Source organism: Leptidea sinapis, chromosome 32 (genome assembly GCF_905404315.1).
Source record: "Leptidea sinapis chromosome 32, ilLepSina1.1, whole genome shotgun sequence".
Lineage (NCBI taxonomy): Eukaryota > Metazoa > Arthropoda > Insecta > Lepidoptera > Pieridae > Leptidea > Leptidea sinapis.
The window spans coordinates 11,767,164-11,791,903 of record NC_066296.1 but is presented as its reverse complement, the minus strand read 5'-3'; the positions used below and the strand labels follow the sequence as shown (position 1 = coordinate 11,791,903).

The 24,740-nt window shown below is 35.0% G+C and overlaps 3 protein-coding genes and 1 long non-coding RNA gene across 5 annotated transcripts; 2 read left to right on the top strand and 2 right to left on the bottom strand.

Moving 5' to 3' along the window:
* Positions 1–456: 456 nt before the first annotated feature.
* Positions 457–1,981, bottom strand: LOC126974301 (uncharacterized). 2 transcript variants are annotated; one of them, XR_007731503.1, is made up of 3 exons: positions 1,421–1,981; positions 956–1,223; positions 457–872 (listed from the first exon to the last, which is right to left on the bottom strand). It is a non-coding gene; the product is annotated as an uncharacterized LOC126974301 (long non-coding RNA). The 2 variants fall into 2 exon arrangements; XR_007731502.1 differs by having other exon boundaries at positions 1,773–1,981.
* Positions 1,982–4,506: 2,525 nt separating this feature from the next.
* Positions 4,507–7,963, top strand: LOC126974263 (inhibitor of nuclear factor kappa-B kinase subunit beta). The gene has a single exon (XM_050821717.1). The coding sequence runs from the start codon at positions 4,769–4,771 to the stop codon at positions 7,100–7,102; it is 2,334 nt and encodes a 777-aa protein (XP_050677674.1). The 5' UTR covers positions 4,507–4,768; the 3' UTR covers positions 7,103–7,963.
* A 25-nt stretch (positions 7,964–7,988) lies between these two features.
* On the bottom strand, positions 7,989–9,729 carry LOC126974269 (uncharacterized). The gene has a single exon (XM_050821725.1). The coding sequence runs from the start codon at positions 9,719–9,721 to the stop codon at positions 8,000–8,002; it is 1,722 nt and encodes a 573-aa protein (XP_050677682.1). The 5' UTR covers positions 9,722–9,729; the 3' UTR covers positions 7,989–7,999.
* A 7,317-nt stretch (positions 9,730–17,046) lies between these two features.
* On the top strand, positions 17,047–17,690 carry LOC126974296 (helix-loop-helix protein delilah-like). The gene has a single exon (XM_050821765.1). It carries the CDS (start codon positions 17,106–17,108, stop codon positions 17,571–17,573), a length of 468 nt encoding a protein of 155 aa, XP_050677722.1. The 5' UTR covers positions 17,047–17,105; the 3' UTR covers positions 17,574–17,690.
* Positions 17,691–24,740: the final 7,050 nt, after the last annotated feature.

The following is a 24,740-nucleotide window of genomic DNA, read 5'->3' as shown; positions in this document are numbered from 1 at the left end:
GTGTTAGATACTCAGATCTCTTCAATGAATCTGCTTTCCCTCAATTAAACTCAAAGTATATTGACACACACCTGAGCAATCTTATAAAATCTGACAAATTTATGAACCTCTTGGTTGAAGCAGTTTTACAAATTTGTACAAATAAAGATAAGTTAACTATAAATTCAAATAGTATTAAGGAAATTCTGAATAACACTTTTAGAAAAAAGACACCTAGTTAATTGTTATTATGGATACATTGAATATAGTGCAGTGGAACGCTCAAAGTATTATTAGTAATAGGCTTATTTTTACAAGGTTTTTATATGAAAATCATATCCATATTGCTATAATTTCGGAAACTTGGTTAAAACCACATCAGTATTTTTTAATAAAAGGCTATAACACAATAAGGAATGATTGTGGTAATAAACACAATGGTGTAGCAATTTTTATTCATAATAATATCACATTTTCTAACATAAATACATATTATGATAGTGCTCTACAAAATGTTTGCATTAAAATTAAAATTAATAACAAAGAACTGAGTATTGTGAGTTTTTACAGTCCTTCCAATTCAAATCCTCCATTTAATAAAAACAATTTAAACAGTTTAATTAAGTCCATTCCAGAGCCAATGATATTTGCAGGTGATTTCAATGCTCATCACATGTTGTGGGGATGTGTTGATACATTGCCTCGAGGTAAAGATGTTTTAGAGGTTATAGATGAGAATGGTCTTGTTATTCTGAATAATGGTCAAGCTACCACAATAGGATCTCCATCTTGGCGTCCTAATGCTCTTGACTTGACTTTGGTAACTCCATCTTTGGCTCTTTTATGTGACTGGTCAGTTATTGACAGTCCACTGGGCAGTAGTTATCATCTCCCTGTAATAATAAAAATGGCAGTAAGTAGTGATAGTATTAGTTTGCAAAACACATTATGTAATAATCTACATTTGCCCACTCACCCTAATTATAAGCAGGTGAATTGGAATATGTATAGTAACTTAGTTGTTTCTTATTTGGATGATGTTAAATTTGACACTTTATCTTCAATAGATGCTTTTAATTCCTTTTGTAATATTTTACTTTCTGCTGCCAAGCAGTCAATCCCTAGCTGTCTGTTTTCCAAAAGTTCTAATAGTAATAATGCTACTAGTTCTTGTTCACAAAAATCTTTTAAATATCCTTGGTCGCCTTGGTGGAATCAGAGGTGTACAGAAGCAGTTTTAAATGCTAAAAATGGTGACATTAATTTTAAAAACAACTCCACTGATGAAAATTATGTGGAGTTTAAGAGATTGCGGGCTTTAAAAAAACTTATCTTAAAAAGTGAAAGAAGAAATAGCTGGATAGGCTTGTGCAATTCATTTAATCGTTGTACTCCTTTGTCTTCAATTTGGAAATACATGCGCAAATTTAACAAAACTTACATTCCTGACAGTGTGTTGAATGATAGTTGGATTCCAGATTTTCTACAAAAGTATACTTCTGACTTTGTATCAAATGAGTTAACTAACTATGTAAATGTTGTTAATGATAGTAATAAATATTTGATAGAGCCTTTTTCTTTACAAGAACTAAAATCCGCTTTATTTACTAGAAGAGATACATCTTTCGGTCTTGATACCATTCCATATATTTTACTCAAAAAACTTAATTGCCACAGTCTCAACATCTTTTTAAATAATCTTAATCGCCTATGGAAGGAGAATACTATTCCTGCAGAATGGAAAACAGACTGTTTAATCCCAGTTTTAAAGCCAGACAAAAATAAAATGTTACCTGACTCTTATAGACCTATAGCTCTCACGTCTTGTGTTGGGAAGATATTTGAGCAGCTTCTAAAACAACGTCTCGAGTTCTTTATAGAACAAAATTGTCTTTTGCCTAATAATCAGTTTGGTTTTCGCAAAGGTCGGTCTTCTAGGGAGAGTATAGCGCAGTTACAGCTTGATGCGCATCAATGTTTAGCAAGTAATCAATATCTTTTGTCTGTATTTTTTGACATCTCAGGTGCCTTCAATAGTGTAAATATTGCCGTGCTTTGTGACGAGTTATCAATGTTAGGGATACCAGGTAAAATAATAAATTGGATGCAATCCTTTTTGACTGACAGAAAAGTATATGTAAAATTTAATAAACATTTGTATGGACCACGACTTTCTTCTCTAGGTGTTTGTCAGGGGGGAATATTGTCTCCTTTAATTTTTATTATGTACATAAGACGATTGAACCTTATTTTGGGGCCAAATATAGTAAACCTACAGTATGCAGATGACTTAGTCGTCTATGTATCGGGAGTTGATCTGATTAATTTAGCCGCTACTATTAATAAAGCACTTGTAAATTTATATCAATACTTTTCTTATCTTAATTTAAATGTAAATCCAACCAAATCAAAAGTCTTTGTGATTGGTCGTAAACGCATCATATTGCCTCCCATTTTATACAATGGCATTCCACTGCCTATTTCATGTGACATAAAATTTCTAGGTGTAACATTTACTCCAAAACTTTCTTGGAAAAAATATACAGATAGTGTTATAATTAAAGCGAATAAAGCTTATAATGTATTAAAATCTTTGTGTGCAACGTCGTGGGGAGCGGACCCTAAAATATTGTTAATTTTGTATAAATCGCTTATTCGTAGTCATTTTGAATATGGCTTTCATTGTTTCGCCGCAGACAGCAAAATTGTTAATAGTCTGGATAAAATACAAAATAAATGTATGCGTACAATATTGGGTGCACTTAAAACTAGCCCAATAGCTGCTATGCAAATCGAGGCCAACCTTCCTCCTTTGTGTATTAGATTTAGTTATCTTAAAGAAAGATTTATTTTAAAGCTCTATAGCTTGCCGACGAACAATCTTCTTAAGAATCTTATTGCTTATCAATCGTCTTCATTTCCGAGACAGTTGTTTATCTTGCAAGATTTTTCTTCATTTTTTAAATTTCTACAAGATTTAAATATTCATCGGAATAATGATATACTTCCCTGCCATGCAGGTTCTTTTCGATGTAAATATTCTGCAATTAATGTTGTAATAGATCCAAATTTAACTTCAAAAGAGGAGGTTCATGTATTATTGTCAGAATGGTCTAATTGTAAATTTGTTTATACGGATGGCGCAAAAAACAATAATAATGTTTCTTTTGCAATCTACCTTCCTGAAATTAGGAAGGGTATTGGCTTTAAGATTAATAGATATGCCAGTATTTTTACTGCTGAAGCCGTCGCTATTCTTTTTGCTTTAAAGCATATTAAGAAACAAAATCAACTTAATAAGAAGTGGGTAATAGTTAGTGATAGTATGAGTGTGTTAAAAAGTTTGTCAAATAACAAAATGAGTGCTAACATCAATTACATCATTTTTGCTATAAAGGAATTGTGGTTCGAACTATGTTTAATCGATATTAAAGTGGATTTCGTTTGGGTCCCGTCCCATATAGGAGTAGCAGGAAACGAAAGCGCTGATTTTCTAGCTAGAACTATCATTAATATATCCGATCTATCCCTATATCCTGATTGCAAAGATCTAGACATTAACATACCATATACAGATATAATAAGTAATCTAAAACAGCGTATGACTCTTCTTTGGGGAAGATATTGGTACAATTGTACAGAAGTTGAAAATAAGGCTCATTCGTATACTTTGTTAGATAATCCCGTTAATAGCACACCCTGGTTTTGTAAGTTTAAAAATAACGCTCACAGAAAGTTCTATACTACAATAACACGAATGCGTATTGGTCACTATCGATTGAATTTTCATCTTCATCGCAAAAAAATTGTCTCCTCTCCTATTTGTGACCATTGTAATAAGCAACAAGATCAGTCTCTGGATCACATCTTTTTTGATTGTTCGTCCTTTGGCATACAGCGCCTTGTGCTGATGGATGAGCTACTGGAAATATATGGTGCACCCAATATAATCCCGCTCTCAGTAATAGATCTATTAAAGGACACATCAACTTATATGTCCTTGTATAAATTTGTATATAGTACTGTAAATACATTGTAATTTGTAGATACATACGTTGTAAATTTGTTTATAATTATGTAAATACGTTATAACTTGTACATATACAACTAGTAATAGCATAGCGCAATTCGCGAACTGAACAGATAATGTAAATAGGTAGGTATTATTCTAAAAAGTTATGCAAATTACACTGGATTTGACTTTAAGAAAAGGGGAAAATTATTAGAGACTATATTACTGGATTTGGACTTACTAAAAGGAAAATATGGAAAATATTCTTTAGAGAATTATACATTAACGGAAATGGTAAAATAACTGATGACTTTAAGACTGGATTGGATTTGATGAAAGAAACTACTATAAATATTCGCTATCGAATATACATAATTGGAAAAGGAAAATGGAAATAATGTAAGATGAAATGAGAAAACTGGATTGGACTTTTTGTAAAACAAAATAGTGAAAATAATAAATACCAAAGAAATGAAAATACTAACGACAAGGCAGTAAGGCCCCTAGCTATAGCCTGTTCGAAAGAACGAATTAATATAATAAAAAATAATAATAACTATCTTTAATAAATTTATTAAGATTTTCAGTTTTATTTTATAAATCAAAAAATGAGGTATATTGTGTTGTGTTTAGTATAGTCGAAAGCTTTAATCTTGTTATCTATATGAGTGGCTAGAGGCTTATAAGCTTCTGGATAATTACGTGCAATCTATTTTTGTATTAAATATATCTATTATTATCAGTCCGTGGTTGATAGTACCGCTGCTGCGTTAAACGATGGACGATATAGTTTTTGTTGGAGATTGGGTAAAAGATAGAGTATTGGGCTCTGGAAGTTTCGGAATTGTTGTTTTGTGGAAGCATAAACATAATGAGGAAAAGCTAGCTATAAAAATTTGCAAATGGGGCGATGAGCTCACCGCTAAGCATAGAGAACGATGGACTAAAGAAGTAGAAATGCTACAGACATGCAACCATCCAAATATAGTAAGTACGAAACATATCCCTTCTGAATTTGATACTGGTTTGTCCAAAGCGAATCCATCAAAGTTACCTATACTATGCATGGAATACTGCAGTGGGGGAGATTTGCGACAGCTACTAAATAAACCTGATGCTTCCTGTGGCTTAAAAGAAACTAAAGTCAGAAAAATACTAAATGATATTGGTAGTGCTATGAAGTTCCTTCATACTTATAAAATCACACATAGAGATTTAAAACCAGAAAATATAGTTGTACACCTTCCAAATGGTATGCCTGAAGCCAGTGAAGACAAAGTCACATATAAAATAATAGATTTGGGTTATGCTAAAGAAATTGATTCTAATTCCATATGTGCTAGCTTTGTTGGTACATTACAATATTTAGCTCCTGAACTATTTTACAGTAAAACCTACAGCAACTCAGTAGATTTTTGGTCATTTGGACTACTTGCATTTGAAATTATTTGTGGAACTAGACCCTTTCTACCATTTAAAGCACCAGTTGAATGGATGCCATTTGTAAAACAAAAATTGCATGAAAATATTTGCATTTATGAAACCTTTCATGGCGATATTGAATATTCCAATGAGATATTTCTTGAAAATCATATATCAAAACCATTTAAAGCCTTAATTGAACAGTGGCTGAAAGTGGCTCTTGAGTGGGATCCAAAACTTAGAGGAAGAGATTCACCATCCAAGGTCACTTTTAATATACCATCTGAAAACAAAGGAACCAGTATCACTAGCAAAGTTATCATATTTGACATGTTACAAAGTATTCTCGAAAAGAAAATCATTAAAGTGTTCTGTGTGCCCACAATAACAAATGTATCATATGAAATATCAGATACTGATACAATAGATAATTTAAAACGGTGGATAACAAAGGATATAAATATTCCGAGTGAAGAACTAATAATAATTTCTCGGTCTCATTGTAACGAAATAGGGAATGAAGAAAAAATTATTGAGTACTGGAATGAAAATAACATAGTATTATTTATATATGATAAGAAGCAAATGATACCAGAGAAAATATCACCTATTGTGCCAATAGCGGTTCAAAGATGTCTGGAACATCCTAAGGCTCTTTACAATTTTAAAAATAGCCAAACACTGTACAGACATGCATTCTTTTTTATACTCACTCAGATGGAATCTTATGATTCTCTTATAACTGCACTGTTTACAAGATCTGAGTCATTAAAACAGGAAAGTAAACAGTTGCTTATCAAGCATAATAATGTTGACAAGAGTTTAGGTAAACTGTTAGCTAAACTAGAATGTATTAAAGCTATGATTAAGGTAGGAGAAAAACATATTGAAGAATTAATACAAAAAGGCACAGGTACAAACTTACTGGGTGGATTTGGGAAAATATTCAAGGACTCAAATGATTTAATGGATAAGGTAGATAAGTTGACTACTGCATGGTCTCAGTTGTCTGTTCGACTGCAATCCGCAGCTAGACGTAGCAATGAAGGGATTTCGAAAGACCTGGATGTTTTCATTGCCAAATACAACTACCAAAATATTTTTTCTAAGCTTTACACAACATTTATTTCTTATAATAAGAGTGATTTCTATAATAATAACAGAGAAAAGGAAAAGCCATGTCCTGATATAGTAAAAGTATGTTACGACAGTTTGAAATTTAGAAGTAGAACATTGCAAGAGCTACAACATCAACAATTTCTATTAAAACTAAAAGATGTGAGTGTTGAATTATCAAAAATAGCTGGTATTATTTCAACAGCTGAGGAGAACACAGGTAGACTTCACACAGATTTAACAATTCTTACAGAACAATTTTCAACATGTATATGGTCAACAATAAGTGTAGTTGTTACTGAAGCTGACATTATTTCGGATCTGCCATATAGTGTTGTTTCTTTTGAAAAGAAAGATTTTAAAATTGGGGGACCTGTCACAAACCATACATCTCCCCATCACAACTACATTCAAACCAATGGTAACAGTGATGTAGCTAAATCTCTAGTCACAGAAAGCCTAAAATTAAGACAAAATCAAATGACATTATGTGAAAAGTTAAACAATCAGAAAAAGGCACTGCAAAACTCTCTTGAGTTTGACTTTTTATATGATGACGATAGCATGAATTGATGGAATGAATGAAAATGAGTCTAAAAAAGGACTATGCTTTAATTTAGTTTAAAGCATTATTTATTTGTGGTATAGTTTTTATTAAATTGAATTTATTAGTACTTTTGTAGTAAAGTTGGACAATGTGTCCTGGAACTGGACAAAATAAGAAGCACACTTCTACATTAAGATATTAATACTTTACTTTAATGTTATACACACATAAAATTCTTCAAACAGGAATGAATTAGACTCCTACCAACCATATTATGTTATGAAGCTCATATAGCTATGATTTATTATTATAAGCATAGGTTGTAGTTATATAGTTTATTGTTTAATATAATTGAATTAAAGATTGTATAAATACTTGTTATAAGCTAGAATATGTGATTATTGATAAATTTGGTGCTATTGTTTAAATTAAGTATGACTATTATTACTATTGTTATTCTGGATTATTGAATTTAATGATTAAAAATAAGTTGTGGCTTAACTTATCAGTAAAATAGAAGATAAAGTGTACCTAAATAACTATATTACAACAGAAAATATGTAGATAATTTATTTTTGTTATAATATAAAAGGGAGACAAAAAACGATACATACTGGTGATCTGATGGTTAGTGATTGCTGCGGCCATCTTGTAGCACCAGAGGAATCACATCCTTGTAAAGTGTTGACTAAACATACATACAAATTTGAAAACACATTGCTATGTGGCAGTCAAGGGTAGAAGAGGGGTCAATGTGGTGACAGTCAATGGTAGGTAAATTTATTGTTTGAACAAATACTTTTGTTTGTAAGAGAAATTCTATGTTTTGAATCTAGTCAAGGTTTACATTTTGAGATTTACAAATAAAATATAAATTTTAAATGAAATGTTTTCCTTATTTAGTATGTACTCAACAGTTACACTTAAAAAGTGGAAATAGGTTGCCCAATGAATTTTTCAAGCCAATCTTTGAAATCTTCAATTATTTTGTGCAATTTTTTAATACTTGGCGGTGTTTGTAAATATTCATCGGGCGCATATCGCGGTTCTGGAGTTCCACATACGTGCAGCCAAATTGCAAATACAGCATCATCAGTTGTAGTGGCATTGCGTTGACACAATTTTGCCGATGTCATACAGAGCGCTGCTAGAGCTCCCATTGTAGCAACTGGAACAACATTCGGACTCTCTCTCCGCGCGGCTAGGAAGTAGCTCCTCAGAATTTTTTCCGTAACATTGCTCAAGGTCACGCGTATGTCTGCAACCAGGTCAATATAGGTGGCAATATCCTTGAGAGCCTTTATTTCTTCTTGCGTTATTTTTGGAGCTTCTTCAGCTTGTTGAAGTCTTAAGTCGACTATTTCATCCAGATTTTCTCCATAATCACCACGAGATACAATACCAAAAACACTTCCAATATTGTGGAGGCTTAATTTCTTGAAATCTCTCCCGTGTGCCCAAACCGCACATTTCAATTTAGCACTATTACCCTCATACGTAATAGAATTTGTTTCTAATGCGGATATAATTGTATGTATATGCTTGTGGGTGTAGAATTGAATTTGAAGAGGCATTAAACATATTCCACCCGAAGCAGCGGTAAGTGCAGTAGTAACGGAAGTGTTCGAGACGCCAACGACAGTGTAACGATCCGATAACGATGCAGCTAGGCTCATCAATTCGCATACGTAACTTGTGTCATAGCCGGCAGCTAAAAAATGCACAATTGGTGATCCTGTACGTGCATGAGCCTTAACGCTCACTAAACTTACTATGAGATTAATTTTGACATTCATAAAACAACCGAACGGGCTTGTGTGTATCCCGACAGAAGAAGCTAAGCAGTAAATGAATTTCCAAGGCACCTCTTTGCATTGAGTAAATATTTCTCTGATGTCCGTAGGAACAGAATATGATTTGGGCAAATGCAAGGAAGATATCTCTTCAAGCGACCAAACCGCAACTGTTTTCTTTAGTACAACAATATGTACAGCGTAGTTTGAGCCTAAATTTAGTTTCTTGATAAGATCGTCTGTGACATAAAAGTTCTTACAAATCATATAGTTTGATTTAAATGTGGCTATAACTCGTTCACCACACCTTCTTAGCCCACTGTTTTCGAAAAGAATGCTTTTACAAACGAAACATTTGGGAGAAACTTTTGGTATGTAATGCAAAATTACCTCATTTCCTTCGCATTCCTCTGGACATGTCCAGACTGAGTGTAATACACTGCTGGTTGGCTTAGAAATGTATATGAGCGTGCCGTAATATGTGGTCAAGCTTTCGTACCTTGATTTCTTATCTGTCATAACTTTAGGCACACATTTTACTCTGAGAGTAACCCTAAATTGCGCCTGGCGAATGTGTTGGATAAATTCACTTTCAAAGGATTGAACACAAGCAAACAAAATATCATTACAGATATTATTGAACTTGAGCGGTTCGTTTATCAGAAGGAAACCTATTTCTGGAAACTGATCGAGCAAGTCCATGACGTCGATTTCCAATAAATATGTTAAAGGATGAAACTTGCCAATTGTTGAGTCAGTAAAGTGTTCTATGAATTCATTACAAACGGTTTTCATGTCCATAACAATACCTTTTCTGTCCATATAAAGTAATAATCGCATGTATTCTTCCATTTTAAATACTTAACTAAATTTGGTTCCCATAAAATTGCAATAAAAATATGAATAGGAGTCCTAGTCCCTCCAATTTTTTGTTCTAAATTCAAAAATTAGTAAAAAGGTTTTTACAAAAGAGATTTTCAATGAAATTAAGTGATTATTTATCGCTATCGCATCTTAATCAATATATATAGATGTAGGTAAGGTGAGTTGTGATAGGTAAGACTATCTACATATCACCGAGGCAATGCCAGTGAATACCAGCGAACTCTAATTACTTGGGATATTTAAGCTGCCTTTTTGGTTGGTGGTTTGGTGAAAAAAATATGAATGTTAGTATTAGCTTCTACTATATATTTATCTAAACTAAAACATAACCTTAAAATCGCAGTGAGGGGTATGTCTATCAGCCCGTCATTGCTCTGAGAAATTTTTAAATAGACACATTTTTTAAACGTGCCTGAATTATTATTAAAAATTACTTATTACTAAGTTACTTAAATACCTACCTTTTTTATTGTATAAATTATTTAATTGCATACCTACATAATAAGAAAATCACTATTATTAGTAGGCATTTTATTAATACTATAATATGTAATCAGCCAATTTATATGCTTACTTGGCTACTTTAATTTAACTGATTCGATTTTGTTTTAAGTTAATTTTTAGTGAACATTTGGTCCAGATTCCAAAACTAACAATAACCGTTACTAGAGTCTAGAACTGGATTAGTTAATTAATTCGATTGTATAAAAATACGCAATTATTTTCATACTTTTTAGTGCATATTATAAATATTGTTTTGGAATAGTGTTTTTGAAGTCGGTTGTTTTTTTGTTAATGTTTTTTTATAATGTTAAAAAATTTTAGAGCTTCCCTTTCCAGCTCTGGTTGTACTTGTTTTTTTTTCAAATTTAATTTAAAGCATTCCATTAGCAGCCAAATGTCAACGTCGCAGACCACCAGCGACCCGCCGCGTTAGGCACTATAAGTCAGCAGATTGGGATAGGATGCGTTCCTTTTTTGCATCCTACCCTTGGAGCAGGGTTTGTTACCTTTCGGATGATCCTAGTGCCTGCGCCGTTGCAGTAGCCGATGTGATACTACAGGGCATGGATATTTTTATACCAAGCTCTGTAGTACCGATCGGTGGCAGATCACAGCCCTGGTTCGATGCGTCAGTTAAAGCAGCTTCTGACTGCAAAACACAGGCGTATCGAACTTGGGTTGCGGCGCTGGGCACAAAGGATCCGAACTGCATAGTTCTTAAGAGGAAATACAACCGTGCTTCCAGATTTTTTAAGCGGCAAATCGCCCGTGCAAAGTCAAAACACGTCAAAATCGGCGAGCAGCTTTCCAGTTACCCGACCGGAACACGCAAGTTCTGGTCGTTGTCGAAAGCTGCTCTTGGTTACTTCAGCCAGCCGTCCATGCCGCCGTTGCACATGAGGTATGACACCCTGGCCCATACGGCAAAAGAGAAAGCCGATCTCCTGTGCGCTCTTTTCGCCTCCAACTCGACTCTTGACGACAACGGAAAAACACGGCCGACCATTCCGCGGTGTCAGAGCTATGCCTGAAGTACAGTTCAAACAGAAAACTGTTAGGCGAGCTCTGTTTTCGTTGGACGTTAGGAAGTCGAGCGGGCCGGATGGCATTTCTCCAATCGTGCTTAGAACGTGTGCCCCTGAGTTGACGCCGGTGCTAACGCGTTTATTCCGGCACTCTTATTCCAAAGGCGTAGTCCCTGACTCATGGAAGTCAGCCCTTGTACATCCGATCCAAAAAAAAGGAGACAGTTCGGATCCGGCAAACTACAGGCCTATTGCTATTACCTCCCTGCTCTCCAAAATCATGGAGAGCATAATTAGCCGTCAGCTCTTGGTATACCTAGAGGGTCACCAGTTGATCAACGACCGACAACACGGCTTTCGACATGGTCGGTCGGCAGGTGATCATCTGGTATACCTAACACATAGATGGGCTGCGGCTATTGAAAGCAAGGGGGAAGGCCTGGCAGTTAGCCTGGATATAGCGAAGGCCTTTGATCGTGTATGGCACAAGGCGCTCCTCTCTAAACTTCCATCATTTGGGCTTCCCGAGAGCTTGTGCAAGTGGACCTCCAGCTTCTTTACTGGGCGCAGCATACAGGTAGTTGTCGACGGACATTGCTCGAACCCGAAGCCCGTGAATGCTGGAGTGCCCCAAGGCTGTGTGCTATCTCCTACGCTGTTTCTTCTGCATATCAATGATATGTTGGACACCTCCAACATTCATTGCTATGCAGATGACAGCACTGGTGATGCCGTATACACGGGCCATGCACGTCTCTCTCGGGAAATCGTCGACCAGTGCCGGGAGAAACTTGTGTCTTCTATCGAGTCCTCTCTTAAGACGGTCGCGGAATCGGGTAAATTGAACCTTGTCCAATTTAACCCCCAGATGACTCAAGTTTGCGCGTTCACCACTAAAAAAACCCCATTTGTCGCATCACCGCTCTTCGACAACACTTCCCTAAAAGCCTCGCCTAGTATCGGAATACTAGGTCTTGAAATCTCCAGCGATTGCCAATTCCGTGGCCATCTGGAGGGCAAAGCCAAATTGGCTTCAAAGAAACTGGGCGTCATTAATAGAGCACGGCAATACTTCAAGCCGGCCCACATTCTAGCGCTGTACAAAGTGCAGGTCCGGCAACACATGGAGTATTGCTGTCATCTCTGGTCTGGCGCACCCCAGTATCAGCTCGATCCATTTGACCGCGTGCAACGCAGAGCAGCTCGAATTGTCGGGGACCCAGTACTCTGTGAACGGCTGGATCACTTGGCGTTGCGTAAAGACGTCGCTTCATTGTGTGTCTTCTACCGCATTTATCACGGGGAGTGTTCCGAAGAGCTGTTTTACCTAATTCCTGCCGCCGAATTCCACCTTCGCATGACACGCCACAAGTTAGGATATCATCCTCACCATCTGGATGTGTGGCGGCCCTCCACAGTGCGGTTTACAAGGAGCTTTCTTCCACGTACTACAAAGCTGTGAAATGAACTTCCTTGTACGGTGTTTCCGGGACGATACAACATGGGTACCTTCAAAAAAAGCGCGTACACCTTCCTTAAAGGCCGGCAACGCTCCTGTGATTCCTCTGGTGGAAAAAATACTATCTGTTTCTCTTGCAGATTATACAAACTCTGTATCATGATGTTGATCAAATCTTGTGAACAGATGGAAATGACTGAGAGATTATTAAGGTGGTTGAAAAGAATTGCCAAAAATGCAAATTTCGATAGCATAATTTATAAATAATATGGAGTAGGGTTGGAAGTGTAGATGTGGTGGTGGTATGTATTTTAAGTGAATAAAATTTTTGGAATTTTCTATTATTACGTAGGTGCCTATATTGAAAATAGTTGTTTTCAATATTGTTTCATAAAGTTCTTTGATCGAATAAATAAAAAAAGTATCGTATTTGCTCGAATATGTGTGGTACGGGAAATTACTAGTATAACTCAGCTGTGTAATATAAACTAAGTGAACTTGACTTTTGCATTGGGCTGTCTTAGTTTTACCTCAGTTCCTCAGCATAATTACAGCTGTCAAATTGCTATAAAACGATATCACAGGTTATGCTACACTTATACCTACTCAGCTTAGTTTTACGTAAGTAAAGTCTAAGTACGCTTTATAGATCTCAGCCTTAGAGAGCTTATAAGAAAGCGATAAGCGAGTGGAAGAAGGGACAGGGAAGCATATCGATTTTATAACCCATTACGCTTCTACTTATAGGTATATATTATTTAAAAATTATATTCGAATTTCTGGGGCCTCCCTGGCTTAATGCTCATTCTGAAAGGACAGGTAGTGATCGTTAAATAATCTTAACTTAAAGAATCGCTTCTGGCTGCTGTAGATAAATAAATACAATACTATGATTACATAAAATTTAAATTATCCTTACGGGGAAGTGTGCCAAGCGTTGGATAGCTAGGCTGATCCGTTGACTGAAATAGCTGCTAGCGCTTGGGTTTTCAGTAGCCTTATTGATACTTTGTACATTCTCCGCGCCTCTAGGCCTCACGGGCCAAGTGCACAAAGATATATGACTCAGTGAGACCGAGATATTTGCATCGTTTGCTGTCGTCGGCAGTCGAAGCAGCAGCCCCAGCACCAATTGACGTAACTTGCACATGAGAAGGAGCCAGAGTGTCGACGTAGGTCGCGTCCCACAACAGTGCCCTTCCCCATCCAAGCCAGCTGCTATAGATAGATTTACCTATATATAAATAGTTTTCTATGGATCATAAGATCGATGGGGAAGTATGTCAACGCGGTAATTATATTACGCATGTATTGGACCATTGGTTGTGACTGGGCTATCCACGTCACTAAGGGTTGGGTGCATGTATACTAATTGTCGGTCGATCTGTAGTTGAAACTGCAAAAGGCTTTACATTTTTAATAACCTGTAATGTGGAAATCGCACAAACACTTTATTAACCTTTACAATTTATGACCGAATTTCTTAACTACGTACGTTGGTGTAAATCTCAGCAGTAAGCGCCCACGTGAACTGTTTCTGCCCACACGCACCAGTTCAGCGTAGACCTCAGCGAAGGTCGGCACAACCATCAGCTCGAAACGGAAATGCTTACTTCCAAAATGCAAATCAATTTATAACTATTATTTGAAGTTATATACTTCATTTGTCGCGTTGGGGACAAATAAATAGAGTAAATTTTTATGATGAGAGATAGTTCGTCAATTAAGGCTATAAGGCCATAAGGCTCTTGTAGCTCATATATTATATTTATACTGAACCACAGCCAATGGACGAGAATTAAATTAACTTCAATATTATGTATAAGTTGTAAAAAAAAAACATTTTTTTCTAATAATTGTATAAAAATAATTTAATTTAATTTATTATTCAAATAAACATTATTTTACTAAATTATGCAGTATAATAATTTTTTCATTGGTTGTATTTATACCTTCTTTATAATAATATTGTTCTTTCTATAAAAACTTAAATAGCACAGGCAATATTTTTTTAAGGTTTTTTGTTTTGTTACGCCAAAGAATATATGTCCCGCAATAGGTTTGCAAATTATTAAAAAAAAATGCTATAAAAATATCGGGCACCGTGACACACTAACGACAAGACTATAATCTGTGTATTTATTGTTACACTCATTGATTGGATTGGTACACTTGTAGTCATAATCTATATTAAATATTTTTCAAGAACTTATGTTAAAGAAAACACAAATCAAATTTATGCCAAAAATAATATAAGCGTTCTTAAAAAATTTAAATAAATAAAATTACACGTGACTTACTGCAATATCTTTATTTTTTTTACCTACAATTCCTTTTCCATTAAACATTAGATAAATTCAGGTAAACTCGATATAAATTTTTTAATACAAAAATATGTGTTTGGTGTTCATACAAATATTCATTTGCTAAAGTACTGTAGTTGGTATTTGGCCTAAGTCAAGGCATATATTTTATCCATAGCTTGAGAAACGATAGTGATTGATAACGTTATCCACACGTTATGAAATCCAACAAGGACGCTGGATTCTGATAAGAAGATTGATCTCGGTGACTATGTGATAGTAAATACGTGAATGACAAAAAACTGTAATGTACTACGTCGGGTAGACTTAACTCATAAGTCATTTTTAGGGTTTCATTGTACATTATTTTCTACTATATTTGGTATTCTACCGTGTTTAGTTAACTATTGCCGTTACTACTACGACGTTGCCCTTTACTACACGTATACTATACGTCCTATAAAACGTATTACAAAATACCCCGTAAAAATATAATTAATTAACAAAGCCAAAAAATTTTCAACCCTAGTAAACTGTCGTGTCAGGGAACCAGATTATCAAATAGAACGGACTACGCATCTATTTTACCAAATAATTGTCTACTTTAATAGTTTTTCTATTTTTAATTCATAAGTGTTTGCTACCTCAATACAACGATGTCATTATACTCAAGTACCTACTGGCTTCAAAAAATGTCATGTTGGAAAAAATGGTAATATGAAGCACAGAGTATTATTATTTCTCCGATTGCTCAACAGTTGCCGAGATGGAACAGCGTGTTGGATCAGTTTTCATCAATAACACCGACGATGGTGCGAAATGCCGCACAAGCCAAAAATAATATTGTTATGTTAAATGGGGTATGTTATACACCGTTACTACAGTTCATTATATTGTGAATGGACTCGTTATAAGGCCCCATTTAACCTCCATTTGGCTTTACGGGTAGTTTTGTAACATCCTGTACATATACTATAACTCAGTTTCTATCTGGACTTGTCACATTCATCCAGTGTGGTCCTTAAGGATTCTCAATGAATAAATTGCTAAATAAAAATATATTTTTTTAAGATTTTAAAATAAACAAATTCTTATGTTTTTAAAGTGATAGCCCTCGCTTCTAGGACTTCTATTCTTCTAATCTACAGGATCTACTTTACAGACAGATGAAGCCACAACCTGAGACTTGAACAAAGCATACAAGATTTTATGACAATACGTTATTTGAACTGTTAGCTCAGTTGGTTAGAGCACTGGCACGGAGCGCCAGAGGTCGTGAGTTCGAGTCCCGCATCGTTCATAAAATTTTGTTTTTCAAATTTTATTTATGTATTGATCCTAGAAGTGATCACTTTAAAAACATAACAAAATGTTAAGATTTACAAGAGCGACATCTCAAGTCAATTTCCTAATATGCAAATATTGGGGTTGATCAGAGCTGGATTGCAATGGGACCACATGGGAAGCACCAGCTTTCAAATAAAAAATATCAAAATCGGTTCACCCAGTCGAAATTTTTGAGGTAATAAAACTAAAAAAAAAATAACATACCAACGAATTGAGAACCTCCTCCTTTTTTAAAGTCGGTTAAAAATAGTTAAGTTTGTATTGCATTTCAAATCGATCACATGAGTTTTTTAGTGTAAGTTTCATGCTCAGTGGAAGATGTTAAGAAAAAATTTTTGAGATACAAAATATTGAATAGAATATACTTGACTTTTTAGAAGTTAATAATATATTTCTACGCATAAATTTAAAGAATAACTTACAGCTAATTGGACTCAAGTTGGTCTTTTATAATTTAATATTACGTTATTAGTTAAGTCAAGTTAGTAGCCATTAAATATGAAAGCAAGAATAGACGTAGTAGCAAGCAAAAGTTTAGTTGTTTTTTAAGTTTAATTAGCTACTACTACTTTGATGCTACTACCTTGATGTCGCGGTATACTGTTCGCGACTGTACATGAACGGACCGGGGCAGTGGGCGGAGTTAGAGTGTAGAGCGCAACAGTTCAGCGCGGGCGTCGCGCCGTCATTCGTGAGTCGTGACTCGTGATGCGATGCCCGACCACGACAAATATCAGCTTCGTCCGCGGTCTGCGCGCTCCCGCGAGCCGCGATCTCGACGCACCACACAGCCTCTGAGCAAATATAGAAGAAAAACAGCGAACGCTCGCGAACGTAGCAGAATGCGAGAAATAAACAACGCCTTCGAAGCACTCCGGCGGGCCGTGCCCGCCGCTGAGATCACAGGGAGCCCCGTGGCTTGTGAGAAACTCACGAAAATCACCACTTTGAGGTTGGCCATGAAGTACATCACGGCTTTGTCTTCAGCTTTGAGGGATACTAGTCCTGATAGAGACTCTAGCTGCAGACCTGATCGTTGGTCGTCGCCGTACTGCTCGGATCTGTCAGAAATGTCCACGGAGCAAGAGACAACTTCGGAGTTCACAGAGGATTCCCTGTCGCCGTTTGACACGTTTTTCGCGGAGTTTGATTGCGAATTCATGGACAGAACATTCTTGTGATGTGTGTATTGAAATGTATTTTAAGTACGTGTTTGCCATATTAATTTTATGTGTATAGTTTTTGAAGTGAAGTTTATATTATTTATTTGTTTTTTAATAAATTGTTACTGTTAATAACTAGTTTGTTTTTGGTTACAAATATTAATTTTGAAGGTAGGTAAAGTTGTGGTATAGTCAATAGTAAAATGTAAATAATTTTTACAAATACTACGAAACTATTATTCATATTTATATTAAATTCAGTCGATGTGTTTTTCGTGGTCCAAAGACAAATATCTGTATATTTTTATTGATTTTCTGATATTATTTCGATTTTAGACTCTTAAATAATGATTAATCTTATCATACCTATTTGTAGCAATCTCTGTGTGACACTCTAAAGGTCGACGACTCATACTTAGCTCTTTTAATTCAATAGAAATTATAAAACAAATACTTACGTAAAACATAAGTGGACCGTTGGTTAAATCAATAATATTGAAAATATTTACTAATATTAGGTGAGTAACATAATTTAGTGCGTATAATATGAATTACAGTTTAATGAGAAATAACCATAGGAAGATTAGTTATTATCTGAATGTTTAATAGAAATCAAAGTAACAAGAATTTAAAACATTAAATCCTTTAAGACGTAGCTACTTCAAGGAAGACGCGAAAGTATTCGTTTTATAGATTTTACGACTTATGAAGATTTTACGACTTATGAAGAATACAAATTTAATCCCAGAAGTGATCACTTAAAAATGACAAATTGATAGTAAGTGATCAATATCGCCCATTCTCTCTTGTAACACCAGTGTAGAGGAGATACAGGAGTTTTACCGGACTTTCAACATTTTCACTTCAATGATTGACTGAAGTGGCAGTGGGCAGGGCACAAAGTTCGACGGACAGATGGCCAGTGGGGCAGAAAAGTCCTCGAATGGCAACCACGTTCCGGAAGACATAGTGTTTCTAGACCCTCTAAAAGATGGACCGACGGTCTGGTCAAAATCGCCGGAATACGTTGGATGAAGGCAGCGCAGGACCGATCGTCATATAGATCTTTGGCCTCCCCGCCTTTGTGCAGCAGTGGACGTTTTCCGGCTGATGATGATGAAGGTCTTTTTTTGAAGGTACCAATGTATCGTATACCATGTGAAAGAGTTCATTCAATAGTTTTAATATACAAGAAAGTTCCTTTAAATCGTACACTGAAGGAACGATACAAATCCGGATGATGATAGTGATAATTGTGATTAGTTTTAAATCAAATCACTCTATTCATGTAGGTCAAGGAAATGAAACTTATGAATGTCAAAAGTTTACTTTTCTTTCTATATTTACCGCCACTTCCAAAAATGTTGATCTTTAATTAGAAGAAGTGGCAAGAAACTCCATGCCACTCTTTTAAATCAACATTAAAGCTTTAATTTAGTGATACTTAAACGTAAGTGATGTATTGAATACGTAAATAAAAGAGTAATTGAGTACAGTAGATGAATCAATTGACATACAATGCATATAAATAAAGGTATGTTTCGAGCACTTTATAAGCGGTTATAAATTTCACTAATTTTACATCACTTCAAGTAATAGACGTGAAATAATTGAACTAATCGAGTTGTATCGGGAAGGTAAATACTAAATTGGCTTGGTAAGGGTTTACATATTTTTCTATAACAGTAAGGGACGAGACGAGCCGGACCTTCAGCTGATGGATATTGATACTCATACACCCTGCCCATTACAATGCAGTGCCGCTCAGGATTCTTAAACACAAAACTTCTGAGCGGCACTAAAATTGCGCTTGTCACCGATTACGATGCTAAGTCTCATTTGCCCAGTCATTTCAATAGCTACGGTACCCTTCAGAGCGAAACACAATAATGCTTACACATTAATACTTCACGGCAGAAATAGGCGCCGTTGTGGTACCCATAATCCAGCCGTCATCCAGTGCAAAGGAGCCTCCCACTGGTAAATTCAATATAGATTGAAACTAAATGTACGTGGTTCAACAGTATGATGATTCCTTCCACACAGGATACCGGATAAAACCAGAAAACCTGTCTAATGCAATTAACGTAAGCGTCATATATCATACAATATGAGAGCCGTTTGTTTGCTTCTGTTATACTTCGCAAATTACTGAACCGATCGTAATAATACTTATACCACAAGATGCAGCGTGTTTCAGAGAAGGTTTAAGTGTACTTTTGTTGGTGATTATTTCTCGGGAACCTTTTTTTTCAAACTTAGAAATACCTATATATTCGCTATTCAAATAATTCAGACAATGATATTGCATTACATAATAATAAATACCTAACATAATGTTAACATCAAATTTCGCGTTAATTTGAAGTGTAGCGGCTAAAATCTCTGTTTTTTTTTTCATAGAGAATATATACTATATATTAATTCCTATTTCAGCTCTTGTAGGTACTATTTTAAGGTATCTTCTGCCCGCGACGCGTCCGCGTGCACGCTATAACTATATATATATATATATATATATATATATATATTGTATATAGTTATAACTAGCTATAGCAGCCAAAGTACTATTCCTGAGTCGAACATGATAATAATATGTAGCCTAAATGTATTCCCGACCTCTTGTTAATATGTATGAAATTTGAATTAAATCTTTTCAGTTCTAAAATTCTTTAATCTACTTTTTTGGCTTCAGCGTTATTTATTGAACACCGTTCACTGATTACTGGATCCCCCACAATTTGAGCAGCGCTGCATTGCACGCGGTCAAGTGGTTCGTGTTGATACTGGGGTGTGTCAGACCAGAGATGATATAATAATAATAATCTTTATTTGCGAAAACTGCCAATTTTTTTTTCAAATACAATAGATTTGAACAATTAACATTATATGAAGAAAAGAAAAAATAACAATACAAATGTTAAAAAACAATAAAGAAATAGATATTAATGCTATAAAATATGAAAGGATTATTAATTAACTTAGAATGATAACAAACGAGGCAGCAGCGCGATTCGCATAAAGGAAACTTCTTCTCGTTCTCTTCGTTCTCAGCAAACGTTAGGACGTATTCCTAGCACTGATATATACCTGCAATTCTCCATATGTATCTTGACATATGTAGACCGCTCTAGTGTGTATTCCTATTGCTATTGTCATTTCCCTGCTTCTTCGAAGCCAGTATGGGCTTACCTTCCAGATGATCGCAGATTTGGCAATTGCTCGAGATTTCGAGACTCAGTATTCTGAGACTAGGCGAGGCATAAAGGCAAGTGTTATCAAAGAGCGTTGGTACGAAAAATGGGTATTTGTAGGTGCTAGATCTCGGGGTCACCTGTCAAGTTTATAAGCTAATCAAGTTCCCCAAGAACCCATCTTCTCCAAATCAATATATGTCATTCATTGTTCATTTGTGACATGTGTAATTTGTGCGCATGCAATTTTCTTTTTGCAATATTTATAACAGTTACTGTCTGTGTGTTTCCTATACTTCGCATATTATATAAGTATACAATATCGAAAACAGTGTTTTTTGTAAAGGTGCTTTCACGATTCCAGAAAATCAAAGTAATAACATCAGGCCTTTTGACTTCGTGCCTGAAATGCCGCGAGGCTCAAAGGCGTTCGCGGTAGCAAAGTCAGATGACGTCACGGCGGCAGGATAGACGGTGATGATCGAGGGTTGCCAACGTCGGGGCTCATAATAGAAATACATTAGTGATTATAATCAGCTGATTGGTATTCTGAACACAATTTCATGTCGGAAATACGTGTGTTTCGTATTTACTAGTGTATAATGTTACTATTTACGTTGTCATTAAAATTTCAAACAGATCTACATTGAATCGTGTACAACATTAATTATTTTCGCGTTGATTGAGGTTTGCAGATTTTTTTTAATATTTAAGAAACATCAAGAGTTATTACCATTATATAGATAGATTTTAAGAAGATACAAAGTAACCCCTTTGTTTTTGGCGAAAGTACCCAGATTTAACAATAATAATTTCAGATTTCTTAGTAGTTTCAGCTGTGCGTTGACAGTCAGTCAGAGTGAAATAGATTATCGAAGTATAAATAAAATTTGCAATTCTTATAGATTTCCAAACTTCTGTGATTAAATATACATCCAAGTAAACAAAAATATTAATAAAATGAAAACGACTGGACCAAACTATGTTAAATTTTTAAGGACCAAATGGAAACTATACCGCATCAAACTACTGATCAACTAACAATCTAGTAAATCGGATCATAGATCGCAGCGTAATCGGTGTACATACATAAAAAAAGAATTGAGGACCTCCTCCTTTTTGAAGTCAGCTAAACGGTTATTAGTCTAAGAGCCCGTGGACCTCAGACCTATGTCATTTTATAAAAGCTGAAAGTTTGTGGGCGCATGCACCCAACACAGGTAAGAACGATGGTCCATTATGGAGTTTGGGTTGCAGTGGCTTTGGCAGGTAGACGGTACTAAAGGTGTGCAATTTTTCGGTATTATCTTCAAAATATTATAAAAAATCACGTTATTCATTGCCAGACACTTACCATCGTGGCAACCTCTTGCCAGACCCCCTTATTATTCACGAAATTATAATTTTACTTACGCCATAGTATAAAGGACGATTTTTATATATAGTACTAAGGTAATAAGTTATTCAAACAAAACAAATCTTACAATACTATGACTACATAAAATTAAAACTATCATTACGTGGAAGTGTACCAAGAATACTGGCAGTATTACCGCGTTGGATAGCTAGGCTGATCCGTTGGATAGTACCAACCCCTTGCCAGACGTGGCTTTGGCAGGTAAACGGTACCAAAGGTGTGTAAAACACCGATCTAAATACATCAAAGATTAAGTGCGATTTTTCTGTATTACCTTGAGAATATTACAAATTACAGCGCGCGGTTCGCAAGCTACATTGCGCATGCGTTAAGGGCATGCCTCCGTGCGCTGTTGACTGCGCTATGACGGGTACCTTTGATGATCAAAAAAGGCACAATATGGACAAAGCTAATGAGATATAACATTTTATGTCTCAAAGTGACGAGCTCAACTGCTATGGGATTTTATTGTTTTTCAATAATTATGAGCGGCACCGCATTGTAATGGACTGAGCGTATCACTTACCATTAGGTGAACATCTTGATCATCTCGCTACTTAACGCGAGTAGTAGGGATTCGCCGGTTCTGGCTCACAGTAGTGGGGATTCGCCGGTTCTGCCTCCCCGGTTCTGGCTCACTTGTTCGTGAATCCTACTAAAAAAAAAAAAGTTTGGTGTCAAACTTGGGGTTTTGATGTATTTCCGACCGATTGCGCTGATCCGTTTTTCGATATCCCTTATAGTTACAAAGTTAGCTTTTTAAGTTAAACAGATCCATACTCATTACTAATCATTGGTAATTAACCTAATTATTGGTGAGCGACTCAATGTCGATTCTTTGAAAGTGATAGATGTAATTAGTAAATTACCTCTCACATTCGTTACAACGATTAAAACGACAGTTTTGTGCTGTGTTTATTATTAAGTTAACAGATGATATAAATAAAGTATATAATCAAAAACATCGTTGCAGATTGTATCATTTTAAAAATATTTGATGAAATCATTCAAACTCTTCTTATTAAACTTAAAGTATAGATACATTAAACAGTACTCGCAACACATGCTGCGGTAAATAAATTATTTACTCTTGTAGTATTGTGGATATACATTCTGCAATTGCTTTGTAAAAACCTCAGCTGGAATCCCTGACTTGGATGATCATATGAATTGAAGTATTGTCCAATACCCTGCTCACCAATGTGTATTGCAACCTAGTGAGAGCCTGGCTTATTTTCACTATCTACATTGTTGACAATATAACAGGGCGTTACAACGTATATCGACAATCGGTTTGCTGCGTAAACATTATTTTGAATACTGAGATCAATTTTCTTCAAATAATTCTGTATCTCGATTGTATTCATATTACCGTAGAATAATGTATTTAAAAGTTATTGGATTACAACTTACAATAAAACAAAACATCATTTTAAGTACATATTTAATTTCAATATTATAAGGCAATATAGTAGTAAGTTTAACTAAAACTATTACACACCCTTACAAACGATCAAACATAAACATAACTGCGGTAATCTACTGAAATATTATGATTTTTATCAATTTTATTGTACAACTTGAGTTAAGTGATAAAGCTCTTTGTCATTTTCTTAATGTAACAAATTTTGAGATAAATAAAATACACTTCAGGTTCTGTGATTATTTCCTTTCGCGAATATATCAATAATTGGACCATCAGATTTCCTCATCGGGTCATTAATTATTTTTAGTATTAGTTTAAGATTTTTCTTTCGCCAAACATTATAGAGATCAGGTAGTTATATCTTGAAACTAATTGACATGGTTGAGATTGTATAAAGGTTGCATTTCATCAAAGCATCAGGTGATTTAGATACAATTTGTGTCACTGACATCATTCAAAAATATTATAAAATTATTTACGAAAACTGATTTTCCACACCCACACACAGTGCACCCTCTACTACAAAAAGGTTTCATATAATATAATGAGACAATTTATTGTTAAACTACCATTTATTGATTATATTTAAATAGGACTATTTATAAGTAAAACAATATACAGTACCTACATCATAACTTACTACACAAGTTATATATCTAAATAAAAGATGTATCTACTGACATTCTTTTCAAAAAAAAATTCAAACTTAAAACTTATATAACATTTATTTTATTTTATCATGACTCCAAGCTAAGGTATCAATATAATTTGCTTAATATACCGTTTGGTATGACAAAGTAGATTTATTTATTCGTTGAGTGAAAATATTATGCTTTATTGACTTAAGTCTATGCATTGAACAATATTCAATCTTATTTTTAAATAGGCATTATTCATTTTCATATACTTACTTAGTAACACTTATAAAATTTGGAGTTGCAATTTCCCGCAACATCTTCCGCATATATTTAGATCTAAGTCCTAGGAATTCATTAAATATGTTAACTTTGTTCCATCTTTAAAATAGCCTAACTTCTTATTATTGAGTTTTAGATAACAAAATATTTGTTCTGCATTGTCAGATGTTTCGAAACGCAAATGTAAATCATTTTTATAACTCTTTAAAAATTTATATATTAAAGTATAAG

Excerpts from the sequence above, each read along its gene's own strand:
- LOC126974263 (XM_050821717.1), top strand. The coding sequence starts at position 4,769 with ATGGACGATATAGTTTTTGTTGGAGATTGGGTAAAAGATAGAGTATTG.
- LOC126974269 (XM_050821725.1), bottom strand. The coding sequence starts at position 9,721 with ATGGAAGAATACATGCGATTATTACTTTATATGGACAGAAAAGGTATT.
- LOC126974296 (XM_050821765.1), top strand. The coding sequence starts at position 17,106 with ATGCCCGACCACGACAAATATCAGCTTCGTCCGCGGTCTGCGCGCTCC.